Source organism: Paroedura picta, chromosome 7, assembly GCF_049243985.1.
Source record: "Paroedura picta isolate Pp20150507F chromosome 7, Ppicta_v3.0, whole genome shotgun sequence".
NCBI lineage: Eukaryota > Metazoa > Chordata > Lepidosauria > Squamata > Gekkonidae > Paroedura > Paroedura picta.
The window spans coordinates 58,808,146-58,830,327 of NC_135375.1; the positions used below are offsets into that span (position 1 = coordinate 58,808,146).

At 45.4% G+C, this 22,182-nt stretch overlaps 1 protein-coding gene across 1 annotated transcript in view; it reads left to right on the forward strand.

The window, feature by feature from the left end:
* The first annotated feature begins 5,176 nt into the window (after positions 1–5,176).
* CHSY3 (chondroitin sulfate synthase 3) overlaps positions 5,177–22,182 on the forward strand; it is a 75,146-nt gene continuing 58,140 nt past the window's right edge. The window contains exons 1-2 of the mRNA XM_077344471.1: positions 5,177–6,499; positions 9,664–9,947. Of these exons, the coding sequence (XP_077200586.1) occupies positions 5,743–6,499; positions 9,664–9,947 (1,041 nt within the window). The 5' untranslated portion in view covers positions 5,177–5,742. The remainder of the gene's footprint in view (positions 6,500–9,663; positions 9,948–22,182) is intronic.

Sequence of the window (22,182 nt, forward strand, 5' to 3'; positions counted from 1 at the left end):
CAAGGTGTGTATTGTATTGTATTAATACAATTTCAGCGTAAACTGTCCTGAGCTCCAAGGGAGGGCAGTATAAAAATATAATTAATATATAAATATAAATAATTCATTAATTTAATAATTGATTGAATGAATTAATGAATGAATGAATAAGGGAAACAAAAGCTGAAAATAATCCAGTACTTTAACTAATTGATACAAAGCTCCTATGAGATCAGAAGACCTGCCTAGATGAAATTACTTTACATTCCCTCAGCCCTTGCCAGGCTAAATTAATTAGGGAAACAGAAACTTAAAGTTAACTGATAATGAAACTAATTGATACAAAGCCCCCTATAAGGTCTGGCTAGAAGTCAACCATTGATGAGTGTACATGCTGTTGCTCTGAGGTTTCTGTACTTCCGTCCTATTGGAATGGCTACCAAGACACACATGGATGTGTACTGTACCCCATAAATTACTGATCAGAGGACCAAGCTTATGATGGATGAAATGTTTCTGATTTTTGAGAAAAGAAGATGGTGATGAAAATATGATCATCAGAATGCCATCTGTGCTACCAAGGGGAAGGAAGGTGTATGTTTGTTGTCCCTGCTCTCCTGAACCAAAACACCAGTTTGATTTCCACTTTAATCAGTACAGATGGATATCAATGGGGTCAAACGTCCATCATGGACATAAACATCCACTATGTATTCTTAAAAGATATTATTATCTGAAAAACACAAATGGATCAAAGAAAAACTCATTGCTTGGTTTTAAGAAGCATGTTTATTGTTTAAGAGAGGCAAGAGATTCTAGGCCATTGTATATAATCTATTATCTAGGTGATGAGAGTTTATATCAGCCTTCTTGTCATGGAAATCGGGAATCTTCCAATGCACCTTTTGTGGGTACCATAAAACAGGTGTTTGAGGAGGTGGAAAACAGCCAATGAAGAAGTACAAACATTGGCAAAGCATGAAATCTGAGGATGCTTCCATCAAGCATATGCCTGTTGATTGTCCAGTAATTCTGAAACGGGTACATATAGGTGCATACAGGGATAAACAGAGAAAAAGCATCAGCAATGACAAAGTGTTTAACATTGTGGAAATCTCTGTACATTTTGATTCATTTCTAACCACATTTATGATGCTGCCTGACTTCACTATCTCATTTGGACATCCAGAACTCATAAACAGACACGTGCTCTTTTTTCCTTATCGAGTAAAGATGATAGCTTGCCCCAGTTGGTTTCAAATGATACCACCTTTAAACTATTTGTCTCTTATTGTGATGAAGAATGTCACATTGAAAGGTGATCCAGTATTCCTGTTGGCTTTCCTGCTTCATAAGAAGAAATGTATGTCATATCATTAACAGTTCCTGTGTGAAATACTTAGAAAACTGGGGACAGATAACATGAAGAAAATACCATTTGTGACTGATAGGGAAAAGAAGCTTGGTGTAGTGGTTAGGAGTGCAGACTTCTAATCTGGTGAGCCAGGTTTAATTCCCTGCTCCCCCACATGCAGCCAGCTGGGTGACCTTGGGCTCACCTCAGCACTGATAAAGTTGTTCTGACCGAGCAGTAATATCAGGGCTCTCTCAGCCTCACCTACCTCACAGGGTATCTGTTGTGGGGAGAGGAAAGGGAAGGTGACTGTAAGCCACTTTGAGACTCCTTTGGGTAGAGAAAAGGAGCATATAAGCACCTTCTTCTTCTTCTGATAGAGAAGAGGGTATTGCACAGAGTTTGCAAACGAACTTCCCACAAATTATAAATGTATACTGTAGAAATCATTATGAAAGATGTCAGCACTTGGATTAACAAGAACGGAGGGAATATCCATGATCTAAAAGTTTTAAAAGACCACATTACACTGCTTTTGAATTCAGAATCTCAGGAAGAATATCAGCACAAGTATGAACAATATAGCATCCTGTGGAGCCAGCCTTTCAAGCAATACTTTGATAAAGAAGGACAGCATACCAAAACATCCAGCCAAGTTTTTTAGTCAAAAATGTGCAGCCTTCAATAATGACATAACAGCAACCGATAACATCAGCAAGAGCATGAACAGGGTCATAAAGAATGAACTGGATTGGAAGGAAATGCCTGTAGATTGCTTACTACTTGCAATGTATTATATACAAATTTTTTTAAAATGAGTTTAAACAGGCATATTGTGGGTTTGGCAATTATTTGCTCAAGGAACAGTTTTCCCACTTGCAAAAAAAATGGTAAGAGAATCCCAGTTTACACATTTCTATGCGTTGGAAGCAATTGTTGACAATATTAAATCAAGAAAGCTGCCTTCAAAGGCAGGCATGGAAAAGGCTGAGGGTTACAGGAAAAGTCAAAACTCTCTAGCTCAGCTTTATATAGATTCTGGGGGAGTTGCCCCTGTCCCCAAAGTTCTACCTTTATTGTAAGATAACAGCTGCAAAGTGCAAGCTGTGAAACTTCTTCCAGAACCTGCTGTCTGTTCCTGTGCCAGTACTGGTCGCTGCCACCAAATTATTGCAGCTGAAATGTCAATAGGCTATGTGGAGAAAATTGATAAACAAACCTATTCTTTGTCCATGCTTCTGAAAAAAAGAAAGGAAAGGCAGATCTCAGAACTCAGGATGAGTTTGGCAGGGCTGGGAATATACTGTATATTTCAGAAATTGAGAGAACAGACTCCAGGTTCTCTAGTACAAGATGCATTGTCAACACATTCTACTCTGAAAGCAAAAGGGAGTTTAAAACAAGGTGAGAAGCTGGCGTATTCTTGGAATAAAGCAGCAACAGAAATTGACAGAAAATTGTTGCACAGTGTACCTTCCCATATCAGAGAATCGTTGAAGCCTGGAGCATGGTTCTGTGATGTTGCCATAGAGGAAGCCAGTACCAATTTCATCTGCCAAAATATATATACGTGTGTGTGTGTGTGGCTCTGGGCAATACTGATGTTTTTAATCCATTTCTAGATTGTACAACAGCTTTCAACAAGGACATTTCACTTCTTCCCTTCAACACTGATGTCTGCTTCACTGGACAGCATTGAGTATTGGGAATAATAATCATCAAGACAACGTAAATTATCATTGTTGATTCAGCGAAAGATCGGGATCGATCACAGCAACATGGAAACATCCTGTTGTCAACTGCTGTAGCATGCCATCAAATAGCAGGTATTCCTTTTAGGCATGCAGAGTGGAAAATAATTTTATGTGAAGACACAGTTCAACAGAACAATTCTTATGACTGTGGAGTATATACAACACTGAACACCTACAGTGTGATTTCAGGTGAAGAGTACGAAACTGTATGCAGTGAGTGTGCCAGAAACTGGATAGCAGTAAATGTTGCTTTGACAGGATTTGCAACTGTAGGAGGAACACAGGACAAAAACAGTTTCCAGGTTCCTACCAACTAATTTCCATGGCTACTGAAGTATGCATACGGGAAAAACCGCTGCTACAGTACCTGTTCTCATTAGCAGATACAAATGCCAGCATGTGGTCAACCTGTCCAGAGCATTCCTGTTGGGCCAACTTCACACCAGAAGACTGCATGGTGTTCTGCTGCAGCTACAGACAATGGTTTCATGCCGCTTGCCTACCTACACCCACAATCAAATTACCAATATATTTCATTTGCAAACAGTGTATGCATTAGAGTCAATATTAAACGAGTGTTGTTCAACAGTTAGAACTGTATGGGAAAATTTTTGTTTCTGAATCCATCTTGTAATAACCAGGGTGAACAGAAGGTAGGAGTATCTGTCAAGTGGGGAGGGTCAGGGGTGTCAAAGGGAAGGCGAGATGGAGAGAAACTGCCCGAACTTCCACAATTCTGCAAGGCCTGCAAAAGGGAGCTCCTCCACCAGGCATTCACTTGAGGCGGACTGACTCGGAACATCTGCTGCCCCACTCCCAGACGCCCTTCCATGACTGAACAATTTGATCTCCCCAGTGTTGTTGTTATTAATGTTGTGTTGTGAATTGTTACTTGATAGATTGTGTTGTAATGTTCTATTGAAATTTGTATAATGTTATAGATTGTTATAATGTTCCATGTAAATTTATGCAATGTTCAAAGTAAACTGCCCAGAGCCATAAAGAATGGGCAATATAAAAATCCAAATAAATACATTAATAAACATCTGCTTGTGTGAGAGATACTAACAAGCCATTGGAAGGCAAAGCGCAGGTAAGTGATCTGATGTGCTTCAAAGAGATGAGATACTAAGTGATCACACATGAAATGACACATCCTCTAGAACAGAGATACCCAACATGACACCTGTGGGCACCACAACACAAGCAACACTTTTCCTGACACTGATCAGGTATGAGCAAGACCAGATGGGACACTGTCTCAGCAAAACATCTAATTTACTTTACTAACTGAAGGAATGATGTGGCCATAATTGCTTGCATGCCTGCACCAGCTAAGTCAATTTGTGTCTGCAAGCCGGAATCTGTGCAGAATTAGAGAGTTGCCATACACTGGAAAAGTTAGGGAACACTGACGTAGAGTATCCTAGTACCAGGAGCTATCATTCCAGGCTGGGGCCCCTGTGGTAATCCAAGGGGGTGTCATTCCACTCTGGGGCCTGTAATTCCAGCCCTAGATCCCCTGTCATACTCTCAGGGACTGTCATCCCAATCTGGGGCCTGTAGTTCCAAAACCAGAATCCTGTGGTACTCCCAGGGGATGTCTTTCCACCCTTTGGCCTGTCATTTCAGGCCCAGGACCCTTATGGTACCTCCAGGGGCTGTCATTCCACACTGTGCCCTGCCATTCCAGGAACACAGTAGTCTTTGCTATTGTAATGGGAAATCCATTTCACGTTTTCCTTGCAACTGTTGTCCTACTGTAATGCATTTCAATGGAGCCTATGCAAGTCAGTTGACATTCTTGACTCCCATTATTTCCAACGGCTATTCCAGCGTCTTCCAACTGTTTCCGATGGGCATTCTTGTCATTTATTTTAATACATGCCCATTTTTACTTCTGATCCCATCCTAATTCTTCTCAAACAAAGGAGAGAATTTTTCCCCGCCAGAAGTTATACAAAGAGGGCGAGGAGGAAAGACTAGACGCGCCTGGAAGGCAAACTCGAGGAAAGCAAATTTTGGTGGGGGCAAAAGGGGGCGGCCTGTGGAAAAAAAAGAGTTTCCTTCCGGAGAGGCTGTTCAGGCGGAGTCGGCCGTTCTTCGGCTCCCTCCGCCTTCCTGCAGCGGCCCTGGTGGGGGTTGCCGCCACCGCTCTCTCCTGAGTGAGGCGCTCGAAAGACACCGGCGGCCCTGAGGGAGCGAGATGAGCAGCGAGCGGAGGCTGCTTCACAGGTTCCCGTGGCTGCTGCTTCTCCCTTCTGCCGCTCTTGCATGGAGGCGGTTGTGCGGTGGGAGGGGCGGGAAGGGACCAGCGGCGCGGCGCGGCGCCGACAAGGTGCTGCCAGGAAAGCCTGAGAGCGCGAGGGAGTGCGCGGGCCAGTCCTCTCCCTGAAGCCGCCGCCGCTGCTGCCGCCGCCGCGGGGTGAGAACTTTCACTCGGAGCAACAGTGCGCGAAGCTGCCACGGCTGCAGCGCACAACGACCGCGGCCACACCTCGCAGACTTGCCAGGGCGGTCTCGGGGACTGGAAGTGTGACGAAGGGGCGGCGGAGGTGGGACCAGCAGCAGCAGCAGCGGCAGCTCGGTGGGCGTCTCCTCGTCAGCCGTCCCTGCTCGCTCGCTCGCTCGCCGCCCCGTCCCGTGCCCACCACCATGGCAGCGCGGTCCCGGCGCCCCTGGCTCAGCGTTATGATGGGGCTGGTACTGGGCTTCACCGTTGCCTCCTGGCTTATTGCCCCCAAAGTGGCCGAACTGAGCGAGAGGAAGAGACGCGGCAGCAGCTTTTCTAGCGGAGGCGGCGGCGGCAACAGCCTCTGTGCTTACTATGGCCGAGCGGCGGGGCTGCCGGGGGACGGGAGGCAGCTGCAACCTGAGGCGAGGGCTCCAGCTGGAGGGCTCGGGGGCTCCCGCCTGTGGGAACGGGAGCCTCCGCCGCCGCCTCCCGCCGCGGAGGACGAGCCTGTGCCCAGTGCTCCAATTGCTGCTGCTGCTGCTGGAGGAGAAGGAGCCCCGCAAGAGGAAGAGGAGGGGGAAGAAGGCGCTGGCCGCCACGGCAGCAGCCACAATGGGAGCGGGGATGACACGGGCGCCCCGGGATGCGCCAAGACTCGCCACTTCCTCTACGTGGGGGTCATGACTGCCCAGAAGTACCTAAGCAGCCGGGCGCTGGCGGCGCAACGAACCTGGGTGCGCTCCATCTCCGGCCGCGTGGAGTTCTTTTCCAGCCAGGGCTCAGTCCCGCCGCCCGCTTTGCCAGGAGAGCAGCCACTGCCGGTCATTGCTTTGCCTGGAGTCGACGACTCGTACCCGCCACAGAAGAAGTCCTTTATGATGCTCAAGTATATGCACGATCATTACTTGGACTCCTACGAGTGGTTCATGAGGGCGGACGACGATGTCTATATCAAAGGTGAGGAGTGACGCCCCGCACCTGTTGTTGCTGTGCTTTAGTTTTGCGGTGGGTGAAGTGCTATTAAAGGAAATCAGTCCTGAACATGCACAGAGTGCAGTTAGCTAGTCACTGAATTAAAGGAAGTTACAAGGACAGGGTGAACCTAGCACTTTTTGTTTGAAAACTAGGCACTGTCATCTGCTGCACACTGTTTCCTTCAGTGGAGGACCTATGAAAATCTCACTAGCCCTGTGCAGGCATCAGGCCCCTTTGTACTCACTGTAATGGCTGTCCATGCATGCTACAAGTAGACAAAAATCTGGCCCATGGGTGTTTTCTACTTTGGAAGGACAAAATGGGGTCTGTGTTTGAGTAAGGAATTTGCAATCTCCCATTTCTCTCAGCCTTCTCTACCTGTCTACCTAGGCAAGTTTCTTGGAAAGTTAAGCCAGTAAATATTCTTTGGCTTACCTGCCAAGTTAAGGAAGAGTGAGAGTTTGCATTTTGATTCTGTTCATCTCTCCTGCCCTTGAAAGCCACCCAGCCCCACCCCTAGCCTAGCAGCTCAATTTTTTTTTTTTTTTAGAGATTTGCTAAGAACCTTCTGTGTGCTTGTTAGAGCTGAGATTCTTTGTCCCTCTCCTTTCTTGCTGGAAAGCCCATCTTGTATAACAATTTCTGTCCTCTGGTTATTTATTATTTTTACTAATTTAGGTTTTCACCTCCCCTTTCCCAGAGGCCCAAAACAGGTTACATGGGCAGTGATACTCAAGTCACTTGTGTGTAATACTTGCATAAACTGTTCTAACAATGTCAGAACAACGTGACAACAGAAAAATCCTTGAGTATAACACAGCAAAAAGTTGCTTTAGATTACCAGTGGATGTACTTCAGAAGTAACATGCTGATTACTACAATGCATCCTTTCCATACTTAAAGAGCAGGAAACATTTGGTACATTTCGTCTTCATAAGGAGCTATAAGGATAGAGAGCAATGTGGGAACCAGTGGTAGTTTCCTAATGGCCTTAGATATCAGTGAATTTAGAAAGGTGTAATTGTTTTTAGAATGGTTGGGTAGCAGAATACCAAAGTATGTTTATTCTGACTGATGTTCATGCTTGTGTGTTTTGGTGATTACATTTTTTAATTTGGCATTAGCAGCATTTTATATGGCAATATATATATAGATCTTTATAATACATTTCTTATATTTTTAATATCTGAGACCAGGTGGATGGGCTGTATATCATAGCAGTAAAAATAATAAGTACAACACCTTGGCTCTAGTAGGCAACAAGAGCGTTCTCAGCAATTTTTAAAATATACTTTTCATTGCAGTTTGGTAAACCTTAAAAGAGTTGTGGGTTGCTTAAAGAGAAAACAAGGCATGAAGTTCAATGTTCAATAAACAAGGGTTTATTTCAGTTGGATAATTTACCTATTAAATTTTATATTTCTTGTTTAATAAAGATTGAAGATTACCTCTGAATCTGACCTTATTTGAACCAGACTTTTAGTCATTGAAATGGACTATGAGAAAGCTTAGCAGCATAGTGAGTATTTAGTAAGTGCAGTTTCTCCACTGCAAAGTAATCACAGCCAGTTCCTCATATCTGAAGTCTCTAGGGCAGAAGGTCTTAATTCTGGTTCCTCTTAGATCCATTCACTGTAGAACTAAAATGCAAGCTCAGAACTATATACTTTACTAAATGGTATTGATTATGTTGAATATGCCATAGGGGTAGAGCTGTAAGTGTGTAGCTGAGAAATCCATGAACTAAAGCAGGTTTAGCAAAGTGTGGTAAACTTAAATTTGAGTTTGCTTAACAGGCATCTTGACTATTTGGCCTCAACTGGCAGAAATAAACAATCATAACTTGTCTTATCCATGAATAGAATTTAAGACAGAGCTGTGGTAATTCCACTATAATATACAGTATTGCGGCCGCTGAAGAGCACCAAAGGTGAGCTAGCAGCAGAGTGGCAGGTCAGCCCCTGAGGCAGCAGCTGGGGAGAAGGACAAGGAGGAGCCACGGAACAGTATCCATGGACCGGGACCGGTCTCCGGACCGGGGGTTAGGGACCACTGCTGTAAACTGTTTAGATCAGAAGCACAGCCTGGGTGGGTGGATTGGGAGCCAAACTAGGAATTCACCCAAAATGAAATAGAAATACAATTAGGGCTTTCTGAAACATCCTTAATAGTAACTTTATTTCATTTGGCTTGCAAATGCTAATAGTTAAATATATTTATTTACGGAAAGACAGGGATACCTTGAATATTTAAATTTCTGTCCATCTTTACTGGCCAGTTTTAAACATCCTAAGTGTAATATAGTGTTTTGTAGTGCAACACAAATGTGCACAGGTCTTGAATGGAAGCAAAAGGTCTATAAAGTTATTTTCCATATATAGTGTGTCTTATTTTGAAATTTTATATGCCATATTTTTAAAGTTCTTCACTTGGCATTACATTATATTGTTTACAATAGCATGTACTTCATATTAAATATGCAACAGTAGTTTAATTTCTTGCACGTCTCATTGCTATAAGCTGCAGTCTGGAAAATTGAAAAGTGTTAACTAAAATGCAGCATACTTACTTCAAAGTAAATTCCTCTGAAATCAATGGACTTGAATTCCACTTGAATTAGGTTAAAAGGGGTATATCCAAGAGCCAGTTTTGTGTAGTGATTAGGAGTGTGGACTTCAAACCTGGCATGCCGGGTTCGATTCTGCACTCCCCCACATGCAGCCAGCTGGGTGACCTTGGGCTCACCACAGCACTGATAAAACTGTTCTGACCGAGCAGTGATATCAGGGCTCTCTCAGCTTCACCCACCTCACAGGGTGTCTGCTGTGGGGAGAGGAAAGGGAAGGCGACTGTAAGCCGCTTTGAGCCTCCTTCGGGTAGGGAAAAGCGGCATATAAGAAGCAACTCTTCTTCTTCTAATTGACATTTGTTTACTTTATAGGGAATTTTGGGCCCTTTAATAGATTAATGTGCAGAAAAGATTTGAAGACTTATGAGTGTCCTTATATCCCTTTGCATGCTTTTTTGCTGTTTGATAGAGCAGAAAGAAGTAAAGGCTATATTAAAGTTATAGTTTGAATTGTAGTTGTACTGTGGAAAAACAAAGTATACATGATATGATATTAACAATAAACTTTTTCTTTTAGGGGAAAAATTAGAGGAATTCCTAAGGTCACTGAACAGCAGTAAGCCTCTTTATTTGGGGCAGACAGGACTGGGAAATACTGAAGAACTTGGCAAACTGGCTCTTGAGCCAGGAGAGAATTTCTGCATGGGAGGACCTGGGATGATCTTCAGTCGTGAAGTTCTTAGGAGGATGGTGCCACACATAGGTGAATGTCTTCGAGAAATGTACACTACTCATGAGGATGTAGAAGTGGGCCGATGTGTTCGGCGGTTTGGTGGAACTCAGTGCGTTTGGTCTTATGAGGTAAGAAATAATAGATGATGGGATGGATTTTGTATGCAAAATTATTTAATAAAAAGTCTCTATTTATTACCAGCTACTGTTAGAAATATTCCATCTGTGCTCTTTAGATTTTGCTGCACTATTGCAACCAAACATAACCAATACTTAATTCTCATCAAGCTTAACATATGCTAAAATCAAAAATGCAGCCTCAGCACAGATTTCTGAGTCTGGATCTATGTAGAGACCACCAATAATAGACACCCCCCCCACACACACACACTGTACTAACATAGTTAGATTACTAAAATGTAAAGAATATACATCAGGATGTACAAACTAGTGATGCAAGGAAAATTATTATGGAATATTATTCTTGGACTAGAAACGAAGCCCATTTATAAAAATGGGTGATAAGGAGAGGCTTGGGGAGGTGGCATGGCGGCGGTAGGGAGGGTGGGTGGAGGGTGGAGTGTGGGGACGGGATGGGGTGGCTTCACGCAGTGGGAGTCGTGGCGGCAGAGGAGCCGTTCGGGAGAGTCGAGCGGGGACGGAGGGGAACCACGCATGTGAGGAAGTCGGCACATGCGTGGTCTGGCGGGTGGGGGTGGGAGGGGGTAGGGTGGGGGACGCGAGCCACGCATGTGCAGATGGCCGCGCATGCGTGGCTCAGTCTGTAGCTATCTTGGCAGCCGCGCGGGTGGCGCGGGCTGGCCGCAGCGTCGGAACCGGGTGGAACAGGCCGGGGGAGAACGCTGCGGTCAGCGAGGCGGCAAGTAGGGGCGCGTCAGAGGTGGGGTGGGTGTGTTGGGGGGGAAAGGCTCGTGTGGGGGGGGTAGGGTTTAGTGTGGGAAGTGCGGCGCAGTCAGAGCCGCTTGTTGGGGGTTGGGTGCTGGCGTGGGCAGCAACGGAGGAGGTGTGGGGCAGCGGGATGGGGGGTACGCACGGGGGGTGTAGCGGAGGGAGGGGGCTTACCAGGGTTGTGCGGGGGTGGCGGTGGGGTTCGGGAGGCCGGTGGTGGTGGCGTGTTGTTCGGGGAAAGGGCGCACAGGACGCATGGGATTCCTTCCCCGCTTCCCGTGCAAGTTGGGAGGACACCAGATGTCATGCCCTGGGGGGCTTCCCCACCCAGCCTCAACCAAACGCCTAGTGGAAGAGCTCCATTTTACAGGCCCTGCGGAACTCAGAGAGTTCTGTCACTGTCCGCAGTTTATCATGGAGCTCATTCCGTCAGGTAGGGGCCAGGACTGAAAAGGCCCTGGCCCTGGTCAAGGCCAGGCCTACCTCCCGGGGGCCTGGGGGCCTCAGATTAATACCTGTAGAGCAGAGTGCTCTGCAGGGGGCATAAGGAGGTAGGCGGCTCCATAGGTAAGTAAGGCCTGAAAGGTCAATACCAGTACCTTGAACCTGATCTGGAAGCAGACTGGCAGCCAATGAAGTTCTTTCAACAATGGCTGCACATGGGCCCTCCAGGAAGTCCTGGTAAGGATCCGCGCAGCCACATTCTGTACTAACTGCAATTTCCAGGTCAGGGACAAGGGTAGGCCTCCATAGAGCGTTACAGAAATCTAATCTGGAAGTGACTGTTGCATGGATCACAGTGGCCAGGTGCTCTGGGGACAGTTAGGGCGCTAATAGCCATTCTACTAGGTGGAAAAACGTAGGTGGAAAAGCGCCATCTGAGCTACCTTAGTAACCTGAGCCTCTATAGAAAGGGAGGCATCAAAAATCACTCCCAGATTCCTGGCTTGGGGCACAGATGTTAGTTGTACCCCATCCAGACAGGGAAGATGTGCTTCCTGGTCCTGCCCCTTTCAGCCCAGCCACGGGAGGGGTTGAGTTTCAGATGACTCTTCCTGATCCATCCAGCTACTGCTTCACAAATGGCAAATATTTCTGGGAGATCTGTTGGGAGATAGAGCTGGGTATCATCTGCATATTGGTGACAACCCAGTCCATAACTCTGGACCAACGTATATAGGTGTGTATATAGGTGTTAAACAAAGTGGGAGAACCACCCCTTGTGGCATCCCGCATGGTAGTACAAAGGGGTTGGATAACTCCCGTCCCAGTGCAACCCTCTGCGACTTGTCCTTAATAAAGGAGGTCAGCTACTTAAGGGCTGTTCCTTCTATTCCTGTATGAACGAGGTGGTAGTCCAAAAGCTTGTGATCAACCACATCAAATGTGCCTGAGAGATCTAATAACACAAGAATGGCCACTCTGCCACAATCCAATTGGCACTGGAGATCATCCATCAGGGCGACCAGCATGGTCTCCACCCCATTATCAGGATGGAAGCCCGACTGGTATGGATCTATGGCCAAAATGCCAAGAGCTAGTCCGCCATGGCCCTTTCAACTACCTTACCTAGAAATGCAAGATGCAAGACTGGGCAGTAGCTGTTGGGTCCAGAGAAGACTGGGCAGTAGCTGTGGGTCCAGAGAAGATTTCTTCAGAAGAGAGCAAGCCACTGCTGCCTTGAGTTGCTGTGGGAGCTCTCCCTTTGAGAAGGTAGAGGTTCACAATCTCCCTCAGTGTGTCCACTATCCGTTAGTTGCCTGACTTGAGCAGCCACAACGGGCAGGTATCAAGGAGGCAAGTTTTTGTCCTCACTGACCTGAGTAATTTGTCCACTTTAGATATAGAGAGCTGTCTGAAGCCATCGAACCTAATCTCCCGAGATGGCCATTGAGCTTCAGTTCAAATTCTGTATCAACTGTGGCAGTAAGGTCGCAGCAAAGTGACAAAACCTTATCTGCAAAATAGCCCACTAAAGCCTCACAGCCTAATTCCAATTTACTATTATTTTGGCGCTTTCCTTGAGGGTGGTCAAAGTCTGAACTACTCTAAATAATTGGGCCGGGTACGAGCTAGCAGTTGCGATTTCTGCTGCTTCATGGCTTTCACTGCCATCTCATATGCCCTCATAAGCGTGCAATGAGATGTTCTTGCCGCTTCATCATGAGTTTTCCACCACACACTGTTCTAGCCATCTAATGTCCCTCTTTCTCTCCTGAGGAGAACCAAGGAGCCTGTTTGAAGTGAGGGCGGAGAGCACGCTCAGGAGCAGTCTTGTCAATGGTGGTCAACAGGTGGGACTGCCAATCATCCACCAAGGACCCTAACGAGTCACCGGAGGGTCCTGCAGAGCATTCAGAAATCCCTCGGCTTTTATAAGTCCCCATGGTTGGACTAAAATACGTCCAGCACCCAAACCTTCAGGTATGGTGGTCTGACCATGGAATGGTCTTGTTAGCCAACAGATCCACCTCCACACCATCACTAAATATCAAGTCCAAGGTATGGACAGCCTGATGAGTGTGGCCGGCAACAATTTGTGGGAACCACAGTGTTGCCATGACGGATACCAGGTCTGGGCCAAGTCCTGGAGCTGATGAATCCGCATGGACATTGAAGTCCCCCATAATCAAAAGCCTGGGGAACTGCAATGTCCAGGGAGCCACTGCCTCCAGCAGGCCTGGCAAGGCATTAGATGGAGCAGTGGATGTGCGGTACACCACCCAGATGGCCATCTTCTCAATTAATTCCCATGTCAGGCTGACACACTGTTCCTGCAATCTATGGTGCTGGGAGAGCCCTGAAAGAATAGGTGTTCTGGATCAGGATCACCCCCCCCCCCTACCATGGAGCTGGGGCTGATGAGTGACCAAGAACCCAGGTGGTGCCAGATTTTTCAAGGCAACCATTTCACTTTTGCGCATCCAGTTCTCGGTGATGCACGCCAGGTCTACCCCATGCCCTGTGAAGTAGTCTTGCAGGGTCAAGGACTTGTTCCTAATTGACCTGGCACAGCAAAGCATCAGCATGGTTCCACCCTAGCCTGCTCCCTCACTAACACAGGGATGAGACAGAGGTCTGAGGTAGGTTGGATGCTTTGGCATGCAGCCAGTGCCACAGGGGGTGGGGAGGGGAGGCGCGGGTATCCGAGCACCAGCAGGTGCACGCAGGCATGGAGCTCTGCTGGCTGCATCGGGAGCGGCCGGCTACTTTGGGCACCAAAGCACCCAACCCTAGTTTGAGGGGCAGCTACTGTATCGACCGGGCCACAGACCGTGTTCCCACATTCAGGGCCTTTTTGGACCTATGTGCGCCGGTTGGAGGAGGAGGCACTCAGGGGCAGGACAGCCGCTCTGATTGGGTGTTAAGCTCTGAGTAGCACTTTAGCTATGAGACATGCTCCTCCTCCAAGGCCTTGCCAGAAATATTTAGTGGAACAGATATTATAATGTTTTTTGCTATTCTGATATGTGCTTTGCCTTAATTAATCTTTTTAACAGTGATTTAGGCATGTTTATTGAAGTTATAACTATAGACATCAGATAATTAGGTTTGGGATCATTGTATTCTTTATTTTTTGTAATAGGAAACGTTCAGGCTTAACTCAGCTAAGTGCATGTTATTCTATTCACAGGCTAGAGACAGGACTTTGTACTGTCCTCTTATGAAAGTATTCTATTAGTGATATCTAGAAGTTTTAAGAATGATGAATCCAGAATATTTATTTTAAATTGTGTTATTGCTTATAAACACGAATACATAGAAGCAGATACATTCACTGCTGCTCTGCAGCATTTGATGTGCCAATATGGCAGGGATTGTTTAGGATGGAATTGAATACAACACAGCTATGTTTGGGATCAGAATGAGCCTGTGAAACCTCCAAAGCATAGTTATTTGACATTAAGTTCTGTTGGAACCACAGAATGCTTTGTTATTTAAGTTCCATTGCTTTCACAGAAAGTGACCTATATATTATATGAGATCACCGTGCAGGTTCTTTTACCCCCCAGGTGCTTTGGCTTAAGAAAGGGAGAAGACAGAGGTAACGCCTCAGCAAAAGTCACAGAAGGTGACAGTAGGTTCCTTTCTTGTCTCCCATCATGTGATCCCAATTTTGCAATTTAGGTAAAGATGCAGTGCCACACCGAGGGGGAGTCCCAGGCATGGTGGCCGCTGGACAGCACCAAAAGTGAGCCGGTGGCAGAGTGGCAGGGCAGCCCCCGAAGCAACAGCCGAGGAGGAGGCGTGGCCCGTACCAACTGATCTACGAACTGCTACCGGTCTCTGGACCGGGGGTTGGGGACCACTGCTGTAAATGCAGCCTCAAGGGTAGCATTGGACCCTCTGGTGTAGAAAATCTACATGGAAACACATTTGTGCTAATGAGCAACATGGCATGTGATAGGTGTGTAATGCTAGCAGTATCACTGTTATAGATATAAGATTGATACTTTCATAAGTGTTTTAAGGTGATGAGGTAATGCTAGAGAAAACACCACTTCAGTCTCCCCCCTTCCCCGTTCTGGGAGAACAGCACAATGGTTGTATGATTGCTTCTTTCTAGTCTCTCTTCCCAGTTTTCCCTTACTTCCATCTACCCTGTCAGCCCACTTTTCAGTTTTGTAGAGATAAGATGGTTCTGTGGCATGATGATATAATCATATGACTATCATATTTCTCCTCAGTGTGGTTATGAAAATCAGTCCCAAGCCTACAGTCATTAATGAACTTTTCAGCCTTTTTATTTAAGCTGTGGAAACATCTATGTGTTTAGAACTGAAAGCTAGCCTCCTTTTCATTTTCAAGTAAATGACACTCCTAGATTTTACAAAGTGTTCATTAAGAGCATAAATGGTTATAATTGTTACTAGGAATATGATCCTAATTATTGTTGCTAGTGGCTTAATAGTACAATATGCTTGCCCTAATGTCACTATCTCATTAAGCAGGAAAATCAATTTAAATAGGCAATGAAAGAGGTTATGTGCCATTAAAGAAAAATGCAGAAGAGTAATTGAATTTATAAATTATACATCAAGCTTTGACTGAAGGTGCTATGTTATTTTGAAAAAAAATTGCATGTAAAAAGTAAGAAATTATATCTTTGCTTTGAATATCTTAATTCACTAAAAGTTAATGAAACAACAGAATGTATTACAAAGTAGTACAGAAAAATAACCCCTGTATGATTATTGTTGTGAAACCACTTAATTGGGGTTCTGTCATTTGGGAGAACAAAGCTAATTTTAGTTACTTACCCTACTTTCTACTCTACTGTGGCCAGCTGCTGTGCAAAGGACTAACAAGAGACCCGTTGTGAGCATTAGAAAGCAAGGAATGTATTACACCTTGATTCTAAAAATTACTTGTAAGTAAACTTCACTTATTTTAGAAATGATTTTTAGTGAGTGACTTGGATTTCGTAGTAGTGGAAACATGAGCATTTAAAAGACTTCTTTTAGACTTTATATTTAATTTTGCCACAAACATACTCTAAAACTGTTTTACAACAAGCATTTGCAATTATTTGCCAGTAATCTTAAAAATGAATGCTTTGGAAATAAGCCCTGATAACATTTTAAATACCTGGTCTTCATTTCAGATAAATAGGTTATATGTTTACTGTTTTGTGGAATATGAGCTATCCTAACATCTCCAGATCCCTTATGATAATTGAATAACACTGAATTAGATCATAATGTTAATGCATATGTTGCAATACAATGTCAGTAGAATTATAGAAAGAGATGAAACAACACTTTCAGTGTACAGTACACATCTTTTAAGAACAGATATTTGGTTTTGGCATGAATATTTATTGTTTTGATTGGGGCTGGCTATCCACATACACAGTAAGTTAGTAACAGACATTTGGGTATTTATCAGTTGTAGATCTGAACTTAGTGATCTTTACAAAATTTAAAAATTAGTGGAAGCTATCCTATTTGTTCACCTGTTGGTGATTTGTGTGTGGTGTCCTGAAGACAGAAAGGGAACGGGACAAGAAGATAGGATTGCTGTTGGTGAAAAGCAGATGGGAAGATTCTCTAAGTGGGACTCTGAGAAGAGAGACTGCTGGAGTGAAGGAGGTTGGAAGTGGAATGTGGATGAGGAATGCTAAAAAGGGAAAGTCTAACAAAGATGAACGGAGAGAAATTATAGGAGGGAAAAATAATAGAAAGTTGTTGCCTGATCCTGTAGCACTAATATGGTCTTAGAGCTCTAGGCTGGTTCTGGACTACTGTTACTTCTTGTCATGTCACTGGAAAGAATGACTGTTAGACTGGACCTAAAATAACTGCTCAAAGCCACTTCTTAGATACTGTATATTTATTTATTATTTTATTGTATTTCTATACCGCCCTTCCATATGGCTCAGGGCGGTTTACATACAACATCATAGGGGGATACATGGAACGAGTCAACATACAACATAGTCAATATATAACAATAACAACCCAACAATGGTTCTAAACAACAATTTCAGTGATCCCAACAATAACAACATAACAAGCTCTCCTAGAGAGATCAGGCTGCTTCAGGCCATGGAGGGGATGTCAGAGGTGGGGGGACCTGTGGTCAGTCTCAGGCAAATGCCTGGGGGAGGAGTTCCGTTTTGAGGGCCCTGTGGAACTGTGGGAGTTCGGGCAGGGCCCTGATTTCTTCAGGGAGCTCGTTTCACCAGGTGGGGGCCAGGATGGAAAAAGCTCTGGCCCTCGTTGAGGACCGATGTGCTTGTTTGGGGCCAGGAATCACCAGCCAGTTGGCAGTGGTGGAGCGTAATGCTCTTTCGGGGGTATAGGCGGAGAGACAGTCTCTCAGGTACGCTGGGCTCAGTCCGCGTATGGCCTTGAAGGTAAGAACCCAAACCTTAAGCCTGATCCAGAATTCAATTGGGAGCCAGTTGAGTTGTTGAAGTATAGGCTGGATATGAGATCTCCACGGTGTGTTGGTGAGAATCCTGGCCACTGTGTTCTGCACCAATTGCAGTTTCTGGGTCAAGGATAAGGGTAGGCTAGCGTAGAACGAGTTGCAGAAATCCAGTCTAGAGGTGACCGTCACGTGGATCACTGTGGCTAGGTGGTCTGGTGCCAAGTAGGGCGCTAGTAGCTTGGCTTGGTGTAGGTGGTAGAAGGCCAGCCGCGCTACTCTTGTGACCTGCTCCTCCATGGAGAGGGAGGCATTGAGGATCAGCCCCAGGTTTCTTGCAGAGTGGGCTACTGTTAGACGCACTCCATCCAGGTTGGGTAGGCGCGCTTTCTCGCTTGGTCCCTTCTTACCCAGCCACAGGACCTACGTTTTTGTAGGGTTGAGCTTCAGTCTACTCTGCTTGAGCCATTTTGTCACTTCTTCCAGGCATCTGGCTAAGATTTCTGGGGGGGAATCTGGGCGGTCATCCATCAGGAGGAAGAGCTGGCTGTCATCTGCGTATTGGTGGCAATCCAGACCAAACCTGTACCAGCTGAGCAAGAGGGCGCATGAAGATGTTAAATAGAATAGGAGAGAAGACTGCTCCCTGTGGGACTCCACATGTGAGCTGATGACTCTCCTATTTCAACCCTTTGTCCGCAACCCCGGAGGAAGGAGATCAGCCATTTGAGAGCTGTCCCCCGTATCCCAGCATCAGCAAGGCGGTGAGCTAAGAGCTCATGATCTGCAGTGTCAAACGCTGCTGATAGATCTAGTAGTATAAGCTGCGCTGACCCGCCTCGGTCTAGCTGGTGACAGAGGTCATCCATCAGGGCGACTAGCACCATTTCCACTCCATGGCTAGTCTGGAAACCTGACTGAATTTGCAGCAGTAGAGAAATGAAAATCAGGGTACTATATTAAATGCTAATATAGTGGATGATAAAATTCTGGCCCAGCCCTGGGAAAGGCGGGAAGAAATAAAATCAGCATTTTACATTTTGCTTTTGAAATGGCACACAAAGGTTTTTGAAAATTCAAAATAAACAAGTCATTTTATTTAACCTGAAGGAAAAAAGCCAAGTGGAATCAGGTGTAGGATGTATGATGTGAACAGATAATAAAACTGAGGTAACTTTGTAGCCATACAAATACCAGATACTTTGTTGCCAACATATACATATTTCTGCTATTTAAAAAGATCTTTAAAACTTTGAGGAGAGACAGGTTTTCTTTTCTTTTTTTCACTGACAGAGTTTAGAAGGCCGGCATATGCAACCAAATTCCCCAAATTTGTCTTTATAAACTCCTCGTTTCTTGAAGCTATTTCCCTTCTTTAACTGGGCAGGGATAAAATTTTCTTTATTAGAAACTATTTCCTTCTTTTGGCCGGAATGATGATCCTACTTGAGCCAGTGATACATCTCTGGGTTGCTGCTGGTGCATTGTTGCTGCTGGTGCATTGTTGCGGAGCTGCATGCTCCACAGGGTACTCTGTCCCCACGGGGGATTGTCTCCGGCACTGAAATGTGTTCCCCTGGAAAACACAGTGGGAGCATGAAGGTTCCACTGCACGGAGGGGGGGGGGAAGGACAGCAGGGTGTGTGTTTTATTTCGCAATCCCACCTTCCTGCAAAATAAACAACAAAAAAATGTCCTGGTCTGCCCTGCGGTGCCATGAAGCACGTTATGCTGTCCAAGGTATTTTTTGTCTTCTGTAGGGTGGGGAAGACTTCCCATCCAGATGGGCCTGCCAAGGGATAGGCTCTGTTTGTCCCTGCAGCACTGAAAGGGAACGTTAAAGAATCCACGTTCCCTTAGAATGGGACTCTGGAACCCAATCTGTGCCAGGCCCGGGTTGGTGGCGGCTTGGTATGATTGTCATGTGGGCACGGGTCTATATAGATGCCACCCCAGCCTTTACCACCCGTGCGGAATTAGCCTTACTTTCTTAGCCAGCTTACCATTGCAGTCAGTGCCTAACTGTCTCTTTCTCAACTGCTGGTTTCCAAACTATCATTCTTTAACTGATTTTCTCAACAGAATTAACCCTCAACAGTCTGTCACACAAGGACACTCCTAAGTGGAGTGGACTGAACTGTAAGGCTATTGTTCTGTTAATGTTAATCATTCACTCTGGCTTTTGTGAGAGGAGTTTGAGAGAGTCAAAGAACAAAGACTTGATTGGGGCATAGGTGTGTCACAGCTTTCCTATGGGGAGCTAGTTTCATTTTCTGAAAGATGCATTTGAATGCTTCTAGGGCTGATGGATAACAAAGAGTAGTTTTTGACTTCCTTGCAGTGTTCCTTAAGCCCCTTACCCTAAAGATGTACCTTCTCTTGTTGATTCTGCATGACAGCAGCGGCTACTGACCGCAGCCAGTGTGTAACGGTGAGGGACACATTTCATCGATGGACCTGATCCACTATGTTCTGTGTCCCTGTGGAGGACATGTTTTGGCAGGAGATCCAGTTGACTGCTGAAATGTGTCCCCACAGGGGATGCAGCCCTGGTGGAAAGGTTCCACCACATGGTGTGTGTGGGGGGGGGAGGGCGATGTGGCAGGTTTTTAAAATCCATTTTGCAGGAAGGTGAAATTGTATGAGACTGGAATCCCACTTTCCTGCAAAAAAAAAAAAAAATTCCCCTATAGGCCCCCATGGCACTGTGATGTGCAGCAGAGCCAAATGGGCAATTCTGAGCTCTTCCAGGCCACTGTAGGGGGGGCGGAGCCAGGCCATCCACACCAGTCTGCCACTGGAAAGATGCATAGGTTTAGGGAAAGTGGAAAATATCTGCGTTCCCTTAACCTGGGACAACGGCGTGTTAAAGCATGTGACACTTGGGAGAGCCCCCCCCCCTGGCAGTGACATCTTATGGAAACTCCCATGCGGAATTGGCCTGATTGTTTCATTCCCCTCTTGCACACTGGTTTGTCATAATCCTAGGAATAAATTATATTGTTATGCAGGCTATTAGGTATCCCCATGTGATGATGTCACTAACTTCAAAAGATGCTGATTTTTGATAATGGAAGTAGTTGTAGACTGAAGTTACTGGCTTGATATCAGTTGTGGATGATATTAGAGGAACAGTTGGGGATTGGCGGTAGGCTTTGCCTTGTGATTTGCCAGGCCATATGTCTTGATACATCAAGACATGATTTATGTCTCTACATGAGCCTGCCCTTGGGTTTAATCCAGAAATTGCAGCTGGTTCAAAATGCAGCTGCTAGGGAACATCTTGGTGAGGCCACATCCAGCTGTTGCTGAGGCCTGGTTTCAGTTGCAGCCTGGATCCAGTTCAAAGTTTTGGTATTAACCTTTAAGGCCCTACGCATATCTGAGGGAACCTGCATATCTGAGGGACCGCCTGCAGGGCCTTATGCTCTGTGGGTACTAATTTGTTGGCCATTCACGGCCCAAGGGAAGCGTGCGTGGCCTTGACTAGGGTCAGGGCCTTTTCAGTCCTGGCCCCTACCTGGTGGAATGAACTCCCAGAGAGGCTGCAGGCCCTCTGGGAGCTTCTGGCATTCTGCAGGGCTTGCAAAATAGAGCTCTTCCACCAGGTCTATGGCCGAGGCCAGCATGGCAAGGAAGATCTGTATGGCCCCCCCTTCCAGGATAATGCAACATGTATGGCGGCTATGGGTTCCACCTGTTCCCCTCTTCCCTCTTTGGGATTCTTAGTGGGGGGAATGGATTTTGGTTGCATTGTTTTTTTCCGTCATATCTTTTCTTGACTGTATTTATGGATCTCTGTTTTTTTTCTGGGGTTTTAATGGGAATTTTATTGGGGATTTTATTCAGACCTTCTAACCCACCATGAGCCATTTGGGGGTGGCGGGTAATAAATTGAGATGATGATGATGATGATGATGATGATGATGATGATGTTTCTTTTGATGGAAGTTTTACTGTGTGGGAATAATATCACCACTTTTTAAAGATAGCAGCTCCTGCTGTCAAAAAATATTGGATATTGATGATAAATTTGAATGGACGTGTTACTTATTTGCTACCTCATTTGTACCTTTCTCAGTAAAGTGATCTCTGTGCAAATCGTGGTGTTACTTTTGCCACTGTGTTTGGCATTGTTGTATTGAGTCTTTTATTCCCCCCCTTGTGTCATGAATCAGTACTGTATTGGCATGGATTAATTGTGGGTATGATTAATGATGCAGCCAGGAGGTTGGAAACCTGCCACAGGGACTATTATTCATATTCGAAATTAAATCTTATTGGGCTCACAAAAAGCACATCTGAAGTGATAGCTTTGATTAAAGTACTTATTGTTCTATTTGCAACCTCCCGCCAAAGGCTGAATATTTTAATACCAAAAGAAACAAAGTCCTTTCCCATCTTAGTATGATGTGTTGTTTCTCCGGAAATAAGACAGAAGTGTTGCATATATGCTGATACTATTTGCTCTAGGGAGTGTTTTTGATTGTGTCATATAGAAGCAACAAGAAAAGAAGCTGGGCCTTCTTCTGTTTTCTGTGACTGCAAACAGTTGTATTTTATCGCTGAGATATATGACTGT